This window comes from Ailuropoda melanoleuca, chromosome 4, assembly GCF_002007445.2.
Source record: "Ailuropoda melanoleuca isolate Jingjing chromosome 4, ASM200744v2, whole genome shotgun sequence".
In the NCBI taxonomy this organism is placed as follows: domain Eukaryota; kingdom Metazoa; phylum Chordata; class Mammalia; order Carnivora; family Ursidae; genus Ailuropoda; species Ailuropoda melanoleuca.
In genome coordinates this window covers 69,948,940-69,966,952 of record NC_048221.1, presented here as the reverse complement: position 1 = coordinate 69,966,952, position 18,013 = coordinate 69,948,940, and the positions used below count along the sequence as shown (strand labels likewise).

The 18,013-nt window shown below is 37.6% G+C and overlaps 1 protein-coding gene across 6 annotated transcripts in view; it reads left to right on the top strand.

Moving 5' to 3' along the window:
• The window catches only part of THADA (THADA armadillo repeat containing), a 224,949-nt gene that overhangs the window by 55,591 nt on the left and 151,345 nt on the right, over positions 1-18,013 (top strand). For all 6 annotated transcript variants that reach the window (XM_034659058.1, XM_034659059.1, XM_034659057.1 and 3 more), the window contains exons 23-24: positions 14,097-14,229; positions 16,932-17,045. In XM_034659058.1, the coding sequence (XP_034514949.1) occupies positions 14,097-14,229; positions 16,932-17,045 (247 nt within the window). The remainder of the gene's footprint in view (positions 1-14,096; positions 14,230-16,931; positions 17,046-18,013) is intronic.

Here is an 18,013-nt window from a genome sequence, read left to right as displayed (position 1 = left end):
TAACATTCAGCCCCACATAGTAACAACTCCACTTACAACATATTAAATGCTTAGAAGGAAGCTGTGGAATTTATTATATTTATATAATATATTTCAATATTTTATGTGTCGAGAATTAGGGCAAGGCTCAGCTGGGTGATTCTTCTCAGTGTATTTACTAAGTACAGTTGGTGGCATTGAGCTGGCAGATGAACTGGTCAAGAGGATCCAGGATGGCTTTATTCATATTACGGAAACTTGGTGGGATAGCTGGAAGATTCGGCCAGGTTGGGACTACATGTTGCCTCAGCATGCCATCTTAAGGTAGTTGACATTCATGCATAGATGGACTAACAAAGAGTTCGGAGAGAACCAGGCAGGAGCTTCCTGGTCTTTTCTTTCTCCTTCCTTCCTCCCTCCCTCCCTCTTTTCCTTCCTTCCTTCTTTCTTTCCTTCCTTCTTTATAATCTTTTCCGACCCAGCCTCCAAATTCTCATAGCATTGCTTCAGTCACATTCTTCTGGTTATAAGTGAGTCTTAAGGCTAGTCCAGATTCAAGGAGAGAGGAATTAGACTCCATTATGTGTTTGATGGTGAAGTGGCAAGATCATGCTATAGAAATACATGTGGGATGGAAGATACTGTGGTGGCTGTCTTTGAAAAATGCGATCTGCCACATGAACCAACTGAATGTGAGTGATGGAGGGCACCAGGGAGTCCACGATTGCTCCTGTGGTTTAATTCTTGGTGATCAGAACAATGGGATTGATGTTAACAGAGGCAGGGAAACTGAAAGAGAGAATTATTAGTTAGATAAAGATGAATAAATTTGTTTCGTATGTGTTGTGTGTGAGATGATGATGGCATATCCTGGTGTAAATACGTAAATCAGAACTTGGAGATAGGGGATTAAGTTTGGGAGATATAACAGAAACAGAGATTTGGTTTAGGAGTTGTCATCATAACCATTGTAGTTAGTAGGATTGCAGTCTTTAAGGGACAGTGTAAAAGGAGAAGAGAGCAGAGGACCAAGGACAGAGGCTTTTGAACAGCTATACTGGGTGGTTGAATGGTACAGTTGAAGGCATTCCAAGTAAATGGAACAGAGAGACTAGGCAAGGCCCAGTGCCTGGTATCTCAGCCGCTCCTAATCTGCTTTAAAAATCTCATGGTTGTCACTCTTGGCTTTTAACCAACCTGCTATGAGTTCTCAACTGTTGCTTCCAAACCAAATGGTTCTTGGTCCCTTTGGAGACACTTCAGATCTGCTGAACAGAATATTTTGCAGAGAACATCTTAACAATGTGTGTGGCTTCCTTTTGTTTGGTTTTTATTTTTAAAAGAAAATGTGTTTCTTTTGGATCCTTTTGAAAGTTTTTTATAAGCTCTTAAGTTATGAAAAAGTTATTTTTCATACAACTTTTAAAAAGTTTGCAGAAAGAAATCTGGGCTTTCATGAAAATCCACTGAAATGGAGGCCAACTGCTGGCCACCTCTTGAACTACAGCTGTGTTAGGGAAGGAAGCACTTAAAGAGATTAATGGATGAATAACTGAAGAGTTAAACATTAGCCACATTGTTTAAATTGGTTTTTAATAAGATTATTCAAAATGTCTTCGAATGTAAACTGACTTCGCCATTAAACAATCATCTAAGGATAAATAGGAATGGGAGATGCTATTTTTTCTGGGAATTTTTTGAAAGTGACACTTGCACACATACACACACACATAAACAATAGGTTGAGTTAATTTTCTAAAATATGATTTTTTTATATGGTGCTTTCTATTTAGAATTGAACATGCATATTCTCTTCAAAACACAGAAGTACGTGCCTAAGCATTCGATTGGAATGGTTACGTGCATTCAAGTCATAACTCTAAACTCAAGTTCCTGATGAAATTTATATTTGCTTGTTTACCCTTTATGACCTTAGTATTTTAAGTTGTTCTTCAGTGAAAGTGAATATAATCTTAAACTAGGGTGTTAGGCCAGGGACTCTAGCTTTCATTTGTACAGCCACGAATTAATCTTAACTATAAGGGGACTAAATTGTTGACTGCAATTCTAAATGTAGAAGGGAGGTTCATGAATACTTAATGTTGTCTTATTCTGCATATATTTGAATTGTTCTGCTTATTGAAATTTGGCTTAACCTACAACTATTTATTGCAATAATCACAGTCATTTAAAATTATTGGCCTGAAAAAATGAACTGCTGACATTTAGCAATTTTTGTCATAAAATGCTAGTGCTAACTCATGGACGTCAACCATGATGGTAGACAGAAGAAATTTAAATATGTATTTAAAATTTCATCAGTTAGTTACAGCTACTACAATTTAAATTCAGTAGAAGACTTCTTATGAACAATTGAATTATAATAATGAAAAAATAATTTCTTCTACTTTACTGGAGTATGAAAGACCAAGTCTCTAAAAAATACTCAATTGAGCAAGAAATATAGGTGTAGAATGTAATGTATGAGATTTGGGGGAAAAGTTATTCAACTCTTAATAAACTAAAATACAATCTTGTCTAAATTTTTATTTATATTTGCTTTGGCAAATGTGTCTAAATAAGACACTTTTTTATTTCTAAGTGTCCTATGAATTTTACTTAAAACATTAACAATTGAATAAAGAAAAACTAAGTGGTAATCCACTCTGGGAAGCCATATTTTTTCTAGAGAGGAAATCCTTCAAATTTCCCATTTCTGTAGCAGATTGAAAGGATTTGCAGAAAACTAGGATGTTTTAATATTTAAATTCTAAATCTTGTTGTCTTTAGTTTTTGGCCCCTTAATTTTTATTTTTAAGCCCACTCCATAGTTGAGTCAGGTATTACCTTCTTTCTGGAACTTTGACTACTTGTTTTTAAAGTTCTCATAGTAATACTGAGTCATTTAGACATAATAACAGAGGACTCTTGTTCTCAGTGAGTAACCTCTATCTCAGCTCTGTTAGTAAAGTCCCAAAGTTTTCAATATTAATTTTTCTCCTTGATCACAGGGAATGGTTATATTAAATATTAAGAGAACCGACAATCTAATCTGCCCTTCTAACCACTTTTTTTAATCCACTATATCTTGCCCTTTCCCTATGGCCTTCTTATTGGTAATTCAATTTAGATTTGGTCATTGTTGTTACTGCCTGTGCCTGCAGCTCAGGCTTCAAAATAGCCCCCTGATGTTTTAGCCTGCAGTAAACCTCAACAGTATTTGATGGTGGTGAGGGAGGTTAAGATGACTTCTGTTGATATATAGCTTTCTCACTGGATCTCATTTGGGCAAATCATTTTTCAGGCTTAAAATTTCTCCATGCTTCAGGGTTATGTTACCTTTTTAAAATGTGCATGCACATGCACACAGCCTTCATGCACATCTGTCACTGTTTAGTTTAATTGAAATAATAAACATGAACCTTGAAATAATAAACATAATACTTAACCAGAGAATGAATGGAGTGGAGACTGTAACTTATGAAATAATTGGAGATTGGGAAAATCTCTAAGTTAGGAAAAATAACCATGCTGAAAGAGTTTGAGGAAATGAAGATAACATTTCTCAATTAACAATAGTAATAAAACTAATCAGAACTCAACAAAAAATAGCTCTGTGTTACCATACTTAGGTGGATGGATAAAGCCTTTGGAAAGCCACTTTGTAGTCAGGGAACCTGATTTACTGGCACAAAATAGTCTAATGACCAATTAGTTGGGTATACAGCATATGTAATTTGATTTCAGTCTGCGGGTTTTTTGCTTATCTTAGAATATTTATCCACTATGAGTGAGATAGCTTTGTGGATAGAAAGTGGACTAATCTGCTTATGGAACAATAATTTGCTCCAGTGATTTGCTCAAGACAACACAAAGGTCTAAACAGCAGTGATGGCCTTCCCTGTTTATTTCTGTTACTTTTAGTAGAGATTCAGGCCATAGCACTTAACATAGGAAAAACAAAAACCAAAAAACCCCCCCCCCCCATGTCAGCCTTTTTTTTTTTTTTTTTTTTTTTGACACTGTTGAACAGAAGAATCAGAAGGGTCTGATTCCTCCCACCCCACACCTTCAACCACCACCTCCCTCAGTGTTTAGAGGAAAGGATACCTAGGGATGAATTAGAAGTGAGTTCCATCTACCAGCCTTATTGTCAAGAGGAAAGCCATTTCACCTCTCTGGGTGCTGTGTCCTCTCTGAGGTAGTGAGAGGGTTCTGCTTTCTCAGCTCTGAGCGTCCTACTCGTTGTACACTGCTGCTTTTTAGTTTCTGATTGGGAAAATCTGGGGATCAGGGACATGAAAGATTGAGGGAATCTGGATCATTTTTAGCAAACCTCCTTTAGAACCGATAAACCATCTCTTAGGAGTATTTAGTGGATTAATCACTTTTAGTAAGGGTTTTCTTATGAGGAACCTTGAATCCCTCGTAAGAAAGTTATAATTTGTATGATGTACTCAGAGACCAGAAACACTGTGTATTTTGTATTAAGGTGACACAGGAGTGAAATAAAACAAGCAATCCTTCTGACAAGGAGGATGTCTGCTCTTTTAGTGGAGAGGCCCTCACTAGCACAGACAGGGTTGGAATTCCCCACAGCCGTGGTTGGTGACTGCACAGAGCTGGCGCAGATCACCGAGCTGACCCAGAGAACCTTTCCCTTTTCCTTGCTGACCTCCGGATGGCGTGATGAAGAACCAAAACAAACAACCCGAGTTGTTGCATTGTTCTTGGGAGCCTTGCATGGTTCCATTTTTACCTCTCAATTCCTTCATTATCATAAGGACCAGCAAGTCAGGAGTTTTGAAATCACTTCCTTACAAAGTAATCTTTCCTTGCTGGGGAGTACAGAAGGTTCATTGACTAGTCAGAACTCTAGATTAGGCCATTGTGTTTTTATAGGCACAGTGGCTTCACCATTGAGAAGCCTGAAAGTTCCAGCCCTCCTTTCTTACACTCGTTTGTTTTGTTTTGTTTTGTTTCCAGTTATCTGCCTAACTGAAGGCACAGCTAAAGTGCAGCCCCTGGCACCCACGCTCATTGTTCTTGTTTAATCATTCAATAAAAGATTTCTTGAACATCTCCTGTGTGCCAGACGCTGTGTTAAAGACCCTCTGCTTGACCATTGAGACTATGATGTGATAGGCCAGAGAGTTGCTGTGAACCTAGAGAAAATTACTAGGATCTGAATTTGAAACATTTAACTCTGTAGAACTAAGAGGGGCATGTGAGGACCTGAACAAAGGACTAAGGCCATGATGGGCTCAGTGTTTTGGGGGGACGTTCTTATCAGGAGCTTTGGGTATTTATGTTATTTAGGGTCTTTGCTTTATTTGGAACAGTAACCGAGGTAATAATGTCTCATTGAATTTCAAAGCAATTTTGTAATTATTTTATTTTCATCCTTAAGCACTAAGAAATCAAGTGATTTGTCCATAGCCACACAACTAGTTAGTAACCAGGCTGGTACTAGAATCCAATGTTTTTTGAAACTTCATACTGCTTCAGAGATTAGCAGTTCAATAAAAGCTTATTGATCACCTGTTATACATAAGAAATAGTGATGGGTAGGCCTCGTAGAACAAGATATTGGTAAGACATGGTTCTTGTTCTTAGAGGAACTTCGAGCCCAGCATTTTAATCTTTGGGATTAGAGAAGTAAACTAGATAATTTACAAGGCAGAAATGAAAGGACCAAGAAAACATTCCACTTACTGAGCTTTCTGTTCCAGGTGATGGGAAGAATAATTAATGCCACGTGCAGGCTCTAATGGTGGCACCTGTTGTCGTTGGAAAGCACTTTTCTTCATACTTCTTTTCCAGTTACCATACCCCTCTTTGTCGGCCTGGTTTTTTAGAATGGCACTCTTAACAGAGTTGCCAAGTTATGGGTTGTTCTTTTATTCAACGGGTATTTGTTGAGCTCCTGATTGGGTGGCAGGTCCCAATATATCAAATGTATAATTTGATGTGATAAAGTTTGGTGGTGAGGAAAAATCTCTCTTTCCTTTATGCTAAAGTAAGCCAGGGCTTGAAGGACAAACAGCAACAGCTTTCTGGGAAGAGCTTTCTAAGCAGTAAGATGAAGCTGAATGAGATTGTCCAAATATATAGGACTTGGAGAGTCCCAGGATAAGGATTCTGGATTTTCTGCTCCCTGGATATTTTTTTTTCTTGAGAGTCTCCAACCAAATGGATATAAAAATTAGTATGTGTGGATCCCAGTAAGTAGCTTTAAGATCATCCACAAATAAGGTACACACATGTGTGTTATGGAGTTGATACTAGAGGGCAGACGAGCCAGATAGGGCATCTGAGAAACTACGTGAATGTGTAAAATAAATGGTGATCAAGTGTTTGTTCCCAGAAAGTATACTATATCTCTCCACGCTGTTTTTATTTTCCTCTTGACTCTTTTCTTACCAGTACTTGGAATCTTAGATCCATTTGTTCAGTATTGTCAGTGGATGATTTTCGGCTAGTGCAAGGAATATTTAGAGCATTAGCTTGTGAAAGCAAAAACTTCTTTTTACATTGTGGGTAAATTTTCTCTTCTAAATGGTTTGCTGTCCCACAGATAAGGGTGTAGCCCCCCTCCCCCCAGTTCAAAGTCAGTAGTCTGACTTGTTTTTTATGTGGTAGGCAACTAAAGCTTTGCTTTACAAAACTTTGAACTTGGGTGACTGAGAAAACTGGAATTCCTTATAACAGCATTAATGTTGTGGACATTTAGATGTTCCGAAATTACCAGATTATCTTTCTTCTACTTTCCCTGAAAGCCTCACTCTGTTTTTGTTTGTTTGTTTTAATGTAACTTTGCACATGTTTTTCAGTTTCCTGTTTTCATCTGTATGAAGGAATCAATGATATCAGACCAGTACCAGTCATTCCTCCCTTGGTTGCTTATGTGTCATTTACTCTGATGTGATATGCACTGTTTTAGGGTTCTAGTGTGCTATTCTCAATAGCCAGGCTAATAGTGTTATTTTTTGAAATTATTGTTCATAGCTGTTTTCACTCAGATGATGATGGTGATGACTGATGGTGTTGACTTGAGTAAACATGCATCATTGGGTTTGTATCAGGATTGGGGACAAATTCTGGTTTTGACCCCCAAAACAAACTCTTTTTTTTTTTTTGCATTATTTAGAATTATTTAAATTATTAGCAAATGAAAAATAAGGCAAGTGAAATAAGGAACATGGTACGGTAAAAGTTTATTAACAGTCAACGACTAAATAGCTTTATTTTCATTGATACTCATTTTTCTCAAGCCAGTAACTTATTTAGTTGAATGAATTTTCATTTGGAGTTGCTCTTAAACCTGTCAAAATGAAAGTCTGTGTTTATAGGAAAAGAAAACGATTTTCTTCCTTCTTGTGCCCTTAGTGATAACAGCTTGGTAAATAAATTATTATTTGGGAAATGAATATATTGTCAAAGCCTTAACCTTTACTCAGTTGAGGTTACACATAATTAGTTTCCTGGCAATTGAGTCTTGATAATTTTCTGGGAATTGTGTTTTGTATATTGGATTTAAATGTATTTGCATTTAAAATGTGAAATTAGGGTACCTGGGTTGCTCAGTGGTTAAGCATCGGCCTTCAGCTCAGGTCATGATCCTGGGGCCCTGGGATCAAGCCCCACATCAGGCTCCCTGCTCAGCTGGGGGCTGCTTCTTCCTCTCCCTTTGCTTGCTGCTCCCCCTTCTTGTGCTTTCTCTCTCTGTGTCAAATAAATTAATTAATTAATTAAAATAAAGTAAAATGAAATGAAATAAAATAAAATGTGAAATTATTTGCTTTGTGTTTGCAGGTGAAATAATTTCTTTAGGCCAGTGGTGAGTCATTCAGTTAATGTAGGAAAGTTTATTAACAGTCATAAATGTTCCCAGTTGGCCAAGGGAATTGGAATACTTCCAGAATGAGTGAGACACAGTTCACATCAAGTCAGTTACCAGTAAATGGTTATCCACTGAATGGTTTTTCCGAGGGATGTTTTAATTCTCCAGCTAGCTTTCCATTCATATCACTCAGTTTGTTTAACAGCTACTCTAACCCCCACCCTGATGGTATATGTTCAGAGATTGAAATCAATCTGAAGGATGACCTGAATAAAATGATTAGGAAGGTAAATTTCTTAAAACCAATATATTCTGGTAATACATTCCTAAGCCACAGGAACTTGTTTTCTGAATTATGTGAAGTTGGAATTTTTATTCTATTCTCCCTTTCCTAGGGCACAGCATAGTGCCAAGCAAACTACTAGATAATTAATAGATCTTTTTTCCAAATGAATGAATGAAATCCACTGAAGCAAAGAATAGAGAGCTGATAGTGTATCTGTCATGAGCAGATTGGGACAGATGTGGAATAGAATCTAGGACAAGCACCTTTAAGTAATGCCTTTTTAGTAAGCAAGGGCTTTGGTGTCAGTCTACATTTTAATTCTCCCCCTGTCACTCACAAGCTTTATAATGTTGGGGAAATTATTTAATTTCCATTTTTTAAAACTTGATTTTAAAAGATTATCATTAAAGATTTAAACATATTCGTAAGTATAGTGAACACTATAATCAACAGTTGTATAGCTGGAGGAAGACTGTTCCAAGTAGAGAGGAGGTCAGGTGCCAAGGTCTTGAGAGGCATGGACTTAGGGTATTTAAGGAACAGCAGGTAAACCATTTGTGACCGGAGTGGATTAAGGAAGAGTTGTAGAAGATCAGATCAGAGAGGTAATGAGGACTAGATACTCTAAGATGCAGTGAAGATTTTGGCTTTTATTCTGAGTAAAACAGGGAGCCATTGGAGGGTTTGTGAACAGAGGAGGATTATGATCTGGACTTTCAAAAGGATTACTTGAGGGGCTCCTGGGTGGTTCAGTCAGTTTTAAGTGGTTAAGTGTCTGCCTTTGGCTCAGGTCTTGATCTCAGGGTTCTGGGATCAAGCCCCATGTTGGGCTCCCTACTCAGTGGGGAGTCTTCTTCTCCCTCTCTCTCTGCAGCTCCCCCTGCTTGTGCTCTCTCTGTCTAATAAATAGATAAAATCTTTTTAAAAATATTAAAATAAAAGGATTACTTTGACTGCAGTGTTGAGAATAGACTATAACAGTAAAATCGGAGAGACCAGTTAAGAGGTTACAATATTATTGTTATTCAGGAAAGAGATGATGATGGCTTGAAGAATGGTGGAGATAGTAAACAGTTATCTGAATCTGGATGTAATTTGAAGGTTGAACGGACAGTGTATATTGATTGATTGGATTTGATATTTGAGAAAGGATAATTCCAAAATTTTTGGCCTAAGATGTATTTTTTGTATGCTACGATGGAGAAGACCATGGGCAGAGTAGATTTTTAAAGGAAGGCCATCAGTTTTGTCTGGGTATGTTGAGTTTGAGCTGTCTAATAGATACCACGTTGAGACTGCTCTGGGTCTACTTAACTTTGCAGAAGCATGTTCTTTAGAATTTCTTTTCATAAGGATCTCTGGGAGGCAGACTTACGGTTTGTCTCAAATTGTCTTTATCTTACCTCCACTGTTGAATGTAGTTTAATAGGGTATAGAATTCTGGTTAACAGTTATTTTTGCTCAGTGCTTTGAAGATACTATGTCTTTTATTATTGCCAGTGAGAAACTTGTCTTTGGTATAATTGATTTCCTTTGTAAAGTATCCTATTTTTCTTTCATCTCCTCTGTCTTTTAAGGTTTTCTCTTAATCACAATTTCACTGTAATATGCCTAGGTATGGGTTTATTTACTTGGAGTGGATACTTGGAATATCCTTTGAATCTGAGGCCTTGTGACTTTCTTCAATTCTGGAAATTTTCTAGATATTTCTTTGAATATTTTTCTCCTAGACATTTTATTCCTGCCCTCTGTAACCCCTCTTAGATCATATTGGTTTCTCTCGAGCTATCGTATTACATATGTACACACACACACATATACATGTGTGCACATATATATTTCGTGTTTTTGTCTTCTTTCTCTGTATTGTTTTGGGTACGTTTCCCAGAAAACTGTTATCTGAGTCATTAACTCTCTAGAATTCATCTTATCTGTTATTTTTTTTTAATTTTGAAAGTACATTTTTATTTCCAGTGTTTCCAATATCTTTCTTTTCTTTTTTTAAAAGATTTTATTTATTTAGAGAGAGAGTGTGCATGCGAGTATGAGCTGGGGGAGGGGTAGAGGGAGAGGGAGAGAGAATCTCCAGCAGACTCTGCACTGAGCCCGAGGGGCTCCATTTCATGACCCTAAGATTATTACCTGAGCTGAAATCAAGAGTCAGTTGCTTAAACAACTGAGCCACCCAGGCCTCCACCTCAACCCTGTTTTTCATAATTTCTTACCCTTTTTTTAAATAGAAGTTATTCCTTGTCTCTTGAGTGTTCTAAACAGTTTTTTAAGGTCTTTGTCAGACAGCTCTGTAAAATTAAGTTTCATATGGAGTGACCTTATGTTCAGATGATTGCTTTTTAAGATAGTTTTTCTTAATATAAAACATCTCTGTGTTTTGAATTATGATTTGCTGACTATATGATTAGGAGTCTTTTTGGTTTCTATTTATTCTTCTTTGGAGTATTCCTCTCTATCAGAGAAACTAGATTAGATAGTGACATTTTGGGTCTCCCACCCAAAGTAATACTGGGGACGTTACAGATCTGGTCACCAAGCTAGTAGTCACCCTGGTTCGGGCTTTCCCTGGGCCCATGACTTTTCCTACTGCTGCAGCTCTGGCAGTAGCCCTTTTCAATTTCCTTTCATGGAAGAGGAAGCCCCTGAAATTTCTCATTTCCTGGGAGTGAGGTGAGTTTCTCCTCAGGAACTGACTTCATGGCCATCATTGCTGCTTCTAGAGCTGTAACCCAGCTGATCTCTGGTATCAGCACTCTCGCTACTTTGCATTTCTCTTCTGTTTTTCCCAGATAATTATCTTGCTTTTGAGCTCAGTTGGTTTTGGGGTTCTATTTGCACATTTTGGTTATTATTAATATGTGCTGGGGCATGGCTTGTCAAAACGTTAACCAACTGTTCCATCTCTACCAGTTCAATGAAACTCTTTAAAGCTTGCTTTTCTCATAATAATGGATAATAATAGATAATAATTTTATTTTATTTTTTTAAGATTTAAATTTTTAAGTAATCTCCACATCCATAATGGGGCTCAAACTTACAACCCCAAGATCAAGAGTCGCATGCTCCACTGACTGAGCCAGCCACATACCCCAATAATAGATAATAATTTTAGAAAACAACCTGTTAAGAACATATTAGACTCTTCACCAGGACAAACTCATTTAATCCTCCCCAAAACTTTCATTTTATGGAAGAGGAGAGTGAGAAATGGGGAGGTTTCATAACTTGTCCCGGATCATACCACTATCAGATGGCAGAGCAGGGATTCTAAACTAAATAATTTGGCTCTGTAGTCTATCCTCCTGACCATATCACGTACTCTCCTACCTGTCAGTTGGGGAAAATCATACCTTTTCACAGACTTGTTTGTTGCAAAGATAAGATGTGAAAAGTCTAGTGTTGTATCTGATTATAAAAGACATTCGGTAAATGTTTATTTTTCTTTACTTAGTGGCAGGCAAATATATTTACAGTATGATAATTTAAACAAAACTTGTAAGTTTATTTTGTTTAAAATACAGCATGTTTCATTTTACCAAGAAGGGTAGGAATTCTATTATTGGACTAATTTTCTTGTGTGGCTGTGAGGGCAGGACTGGCCTGGGATGCACAGCTAGGAAGCTAGGGAATCAGAGAAATAGGGTCTAGTGCAAAGTCCACATTGAAAACCAGACAACTGAAGAGTTCTGCAGAAAAGCCGGTATGATCCTGGGGAATTCCAAAGCAGAGGACCTTGTGGACTAGATGGGGGGAGCTGGTGCCTTGAGCATTTCCCAGAGCTCCTGAGGTCCTGGATCCTTGGCAGTGGGCCAGAAAGGGCTCTGGTGAGGGCACTTTGCCAGCCTTTACCTCCTTAAGTATTCTCTAACCTTTGTTTTCAAATTCCCCAAATTAACAAGGAGCATTTAGTCTTAATGTGTAACACTCAAGGAAATAAATAGGCCTGGTTAACTGTTTATAATTACAATAGCCAAGGATCTAAATTAGGGAATTGCCTCTGGGGCCTTAAACTATTTTCTCAGTCATCTAATCTCTGGCTCCCTCAAGCCCACACAGGTGGGCCTTCCTGCCCGCATGTCCTCGAGTCCAGCTAAGAGTCGACCAGTCCATGGCACCGTACTGACCCCATAGGGGCACACCTTGTGCCTAATAGTTCCTCAAAGTCCATTAGAGGCTCTGAGAAAGGAAAGGTCCTTGTGAGATGTAATATTTGGAGGCAGTTTTGCTGATTTGTATGACTAGGGGTAAGTGCGGAGATCATAAACAAATGTTGAGTTGGGAATATGGAGAGAGTATGTGTGTGTGTGGGCGTGTGTGTGTGGGTGGCACGTATGTTAGAATGGGAATCAGCAAAGTGCACAACGTTACTATAACAGAAAGTCCTATCGAAATGTGGAAAAGCTTTTAAGGTTAGAATCAAGCTGGAATATTTGATTAAGATGGAAAAGGAATTAGATCAAGATTTGTTAACAGTCACGAGCCCTTGTAAGTTCAGGCAAGGAGGCATGATGCATAGTCAGGTGGCCTGCTCTTGTCTCAGACCTGCCTGCCCTTTTCAGATTGGTTGGTTTTGCTAGAACCTCTGTGTGCCAGGTCAGGGAGGCTCAGGAGAGGCTCACAGACAGTTTGAAGGAGCATTACTGAGCTAGTATTTATTGTACTGGTATTTCAGTGCACTTGAAAGGTAAGTAAGGAAATAGGAAAATACTCCTTATCTCTTACAGTTCCTTTTCCCCCTTAGTTTTTCCTATATAGTGAATCCCTATAGGACACTTGACTTTAGACTGCAGCATTTTCTATAAGCCAGTCCTGCATTGTCTTTGGCTCAGGTCATGATCAGGGTGCTGGGATCGAGCCGCATCAGGCTCCCTGCTCAACGGGGAGTCTACTTCTCCCTCTCCTCCCTGCTTGTGCTCTCTCTCTTTCAAATAAATAAATAAAATCTTTGGGGAAAAAAAAAGAAATCAGTTATCTGTCTACAGAATGTCTTCCTCAATGTAAAAAAATATTTTTTCTTTTTCTTTGGACCTCATCTCTTTATTTTCCATATATTTTTAGTTAAATCCAATTATGATCCTCCTAAAATAATTGTCTACTACTGAATATACTGTTTCTTAAGATAATATTATGTAACCTGGTAAGGCATAAGGTTAAAAAAGATTTTTTTAAAGACTTTATTTATTTGACACAGAGCGAGAAAGAGATCACAAGCAGGGGGAGTGGCAGAGGCAGAGGGAGAAGCAGGCTCCTGGCTGAGCCGGGAGGCTGATGTGGGACGTGATCCCAGAACCTTGGGATCATGACCTGAGCTGAAGGCAGACACTTAACTGACTGAGCCACCCAGGTGCCCAAAAATTTTTTTAAAATAAAATGTTCTTAAGCACTCTAGAATAACAGTATAATAGAGCAGAATCTCACTAACAGCAATATCCAAATAACCTCAAAATGTTTATCCCAACTTGCTTTATTAATTCTCCATAGGATCTGGTTGAAAATTTTGTGGGGGGCCACATTTTGAAAGACATGAAAATGTTTATTAAAATATACCTTAAAATATACCTTAATATGTGTTTTCTCTGAATATAAATAATCTTTATAAAGATAGAACATAAATTATATTAAAATTATATTCTCTTTGTTAGAAATCTTGAGTTTTGCAGTATAGATTATCTGTAAGAATTTTATTAACATCAGAAGATCAGAACATTTTAACTGTGGGTGTAAGCCGTGGTATTAAAGCTTATTTTGCAGACAAGACACATGCTTTATATGCTTTTGTAAGATGTGGAATCTTTAAGGAAAATAAGTGTAAGAGGAAAATAAGTGAAAAGTAAAACGGGAGACAATTTTTAGTTTCCCTCCTTCCAAATGTAAGAATATTTATTCTTTTCTAACAATGTTGGTGTGTCAATAGTTTGTACTTTTACCTTTTGGTACCTGATTATTCCAAATGTTTGCTTTACATATGCCTTTTAGGTGCCCCAATGTGAGTCTGCAAAAGCTACCGGAACAGTGGCTATGGAATGTTTTAGAGGAAGTTAAATGCAGTGATCCTTCATCTAAACTCTGTGCTACAAGGCGCAGTGCTGGCATTCCTTTCTACATACAGGTGCTTATCCACGGGACGTAGCTGTTTGTCTTTTGATAATTTGTTTTATTTGTCTTTTGACAATCCCCTTGACATGTGAGTCAGCGTATTGCATAAGGAACAGTTCTGTGTTTTAAGTACTATAGCATTTGTGGCTTTGTTGTATGTGTGGACAGTGTGTTCCCGTGACAGATCTGTTCTTGGAACAAACCCTCCACGAGGTCAGTCTTGTAATGTGAACAGAGGGTGGTATAGATTTCCGCCTGGTCATTAAGTAGGCAGACATCACTGTGGCACATTCACTGCTCACTTCTAGGAAGTGTACATGTTACGTTTTTCTTTTTGAATTAGAAAAAATAGTCTTCCTGTTATTTCAAGACCCTTAAGAGTCTCTCTGTGTAAGCAACCGGTAGTAACAGTTTCTTTTGAATCCTTCCATAAAATGTCCATGCACAAAATAATTTTAATCCTAATAGTAGCTAACATTTAGTAGTTATTTCACGTATGTTACCTTATTTAATCTTTCCTCAAGCCCTATGAGGTGCGTCCTGTGATCATCTATATATTGTAGATGAAGAAACTGGCTTAAGGAAGTGATTTGCCAAAAGCCCCAGAGATAGTGTGAGCAGAGCTAAGACTTGAAGCCCAGACAGCCTGACTGAATGGGTGTGTGTTTTTTTTAACACAGAAGAAAGCATATTATACACACTGTTTTTCCCTTGCTTTTTTTCACCTAACATTATACCTTAAAGATCACTTCATATCAGCATGCCCAGATATTGCTAGTTGATAGGAAAATATTTTATGTCCACGGTGTTGAATTGAAGAGGCGGTCACCCTTGTGAATGCAGTGAATAAAAACCAAAGTCCTCACAATACTAAATTAGACCCTGGCCTGAAAGTTCTTTGTTTAATATTTAGGAAGATGCAGTCCAGGAATGGGGGTGGTATAATAAAAGCAATGATAATAAGTGAAATGAAGTCTTTTTTTTTAAGTGCCTCTACCTACATTTTTTCCTTCTCTTTCTTATTCCTTCCCCAAATTTCCAACGTCATCATTGTATGATGACAGTGGACATCACTTGCGAGTTGTTGATGTGATACAGAGATCATTGAGGTAGTTCTGCTGGGTGGATTTTGGTTGACCTTCAGAAATTAACTCCTCTCTGATTTGACCCATTCCACATCAGTTTGGTTTATGTCCTGCCTATAATTCATTCTGACCTAGTGTGTTTTTGCCTCATTCGTCTGTCTGAGGACAAATGTTAACACAATAGCAAGGTCTAGTTGTGTGTTTGTGCTGTGTGCTTGTTCCCTTTGGTTCCCATCCAGTACTAAATGTTGGTCACAGTGACAGAGCAATCTGGACATGCATTCACTTAGCCCATCCTTGGGAAGAGTGTCATAACTATGCCCACAGCTCTTGACGGAACAAAAGCCATGGTTTCAAGGAGACATTTCAGTAATTGGATATAACTCTCTTATTTATGTTAGTTGAGTAAAATCTAAATTATTAGAAAAATCTGCTCAGAGATGTCCCATTCCTCATAGCATAATTTACCAATAAGTTATGTTTTCATGGAAACCTTTCTTTAGTGTTAACTATGGAGAAACACTGCCCTACTTAGTTTATGAACTTACCTTTTGTGCAGACAGATATGAAATTGTTTTGAGTGGTCATTAGAAAAATAGTATATATGTTTTCTGAGCATAAATATACTATGATACATTTTTCTTTTAAACTTACCTAGTTTGGGTGTTCCTCTTTTATGGATTATAAAAGCTTCCGAAGAAGCTGAGTGGCTTGAAACTTTCACTCTTGGGAGCTAGTAGGTATAAATGAAATAATCCCTGCTACTCCTAGTTCTCCACAACCACTAATCTATTTTCTGTTTCTAGAGATTTGCCTATCCTGGACATGTCATATAAATGGAATCATATAATGCGCGACCTTCGTGTCTGGCTTCTTTCACTTAGCATGTTTCAAAATCCATCCATGTTGTAGCACGTTTCAGTACTTCATTCCTTTTTATTGCCTCGGGTAGTTTGATACCCTATTTTAATGTTTATTGTGTATTGGCAAAATGTTAGACACAAAGTAAATAAGCAGCTCTTGAAAATTCAAATATAGGACCTCTTTGGAGTTTGTATATTGTCTCTTGCTCGTGGAGTTTCCAGTGCTACAATTTGATAATCCTCCAGGTAGAGAGATTTCGTAAAGAATTAAATAACTGATCAGTCTCCAGGGAGTTTCCAAATCCTTGCTAGAAATTTAATCCATAGGTGTTGGGGTTTTTTTTTTTTTTTTTTTTTTGTTTTTGTTTTTTTTTTTTGGTCTTTTAACTAAAGAGAATTTTCTTGTCGGGAAATTTGTTACAAAAACTGACTTGCTTATTGTATCTGAGACCTGCCACCTAGTTATGGTCCTATAAGAGTTGTCAACAAGAGCCATTCTCTCAGCCTCTTAGAATTCTATTGTTAATAAGCAAAACTGGAAATGACTTTAGAGGTTCCATGATATCACCATCACCGAATTTTTCAGATGAAGAATCCCAGGGGTGGCGAGGTTAAGCTACTTGTCCAAGGCCACATGGCTTAATTAGCTTACTTGATACCACATGTTTCTATAGGGGGATTTTGCATTTTGAGATTGATTCTGGGAAGTAGCAAATAGGTGTATGTAAAATCAGAGCCTCGTTAATTTTTGTTTTGTTTTTCCGTAGGCGCTATTGGCATCTGAACCTAAGAAAGGCAAAATGGATTTGTTGAAGATGACAATGAAAGAGTTAATCACCTTGGCTGGGCCTACAGATGACTCAAAGAGCACCGTCCCCCAGGTAATAATGGAAATATTCAAAGCCTGCTGGGAAGGCAGTGATTTTAAATCTTTGCTTTACCAAAAAAAAAAAAAAAAGTATCTGCTAAAGATGTAGAATTCTTGAAAATGGGGCAGGCATTTGAAGCTTGATCTGGATTTTTTGTTTTGTTTTGTTTTGTTGGCCTTTCCTGTCCACGAAATAAATCATTGCTTTAGTTGATATATATTGACCAAAATGAACTATATTTAAACTCTGGTGAAAACATCCAACTTAGATAAGGTATTTTATAATACTGCTCTTGCATCTAAAGTTTTTTTAAATGAATGTGCTGTCACTTAGAATTTCATGTGTGCTTCTTTGAGTTGATACACATTTTGTAATTCAGTAGCTGATCTTTCCCTAAAATGAATTGTCTAACTTTTGGTATATTCATATTTTAAATTTTAGCTAATATTTAGTCTCTTTTAGTCACTGCTGCAGCTGGGTTAATTGTGTGTGAGTGTGTGTGTGTGTGTGTATGAGTATGAGTGAGAAGTTGGGGTAAGTAATCCTCGCAGCTCTACTCCACTCCACAGTAGTAAATACCTTCAAGTACATCTTGTCTAGGCTTTCTCAGTAAATGCTTTGTAGTGGAACTTTCCACCCAACTCTAGGACGCCCAGGCTAGGTCAGGGAACAGAAGAGCTGACTTGTCAATCAAGTACAATACGTTCGTACATGTGGTTTTATTTCAGAGCCTGTGGGAGGTGTCAAAGGGGAGCCCATGGGCCAGAGTGTGACTAGTGGAAAACGATGGGGTTTATTAGCATATGACACTTTCTGGCCAGTGACTATAAAATGTGAAATTTCCTTATTTCTCTCAAATTTTTAAAATGTTACTAATCACCTTTCAGGAATGATCAGTTTTAGATTTTTTTCCCAGCAAACTGTGAAAAATACAATTTGGTTCCATTTTTTTAGACTCTCACTTTAAAAAAGTGCTACTT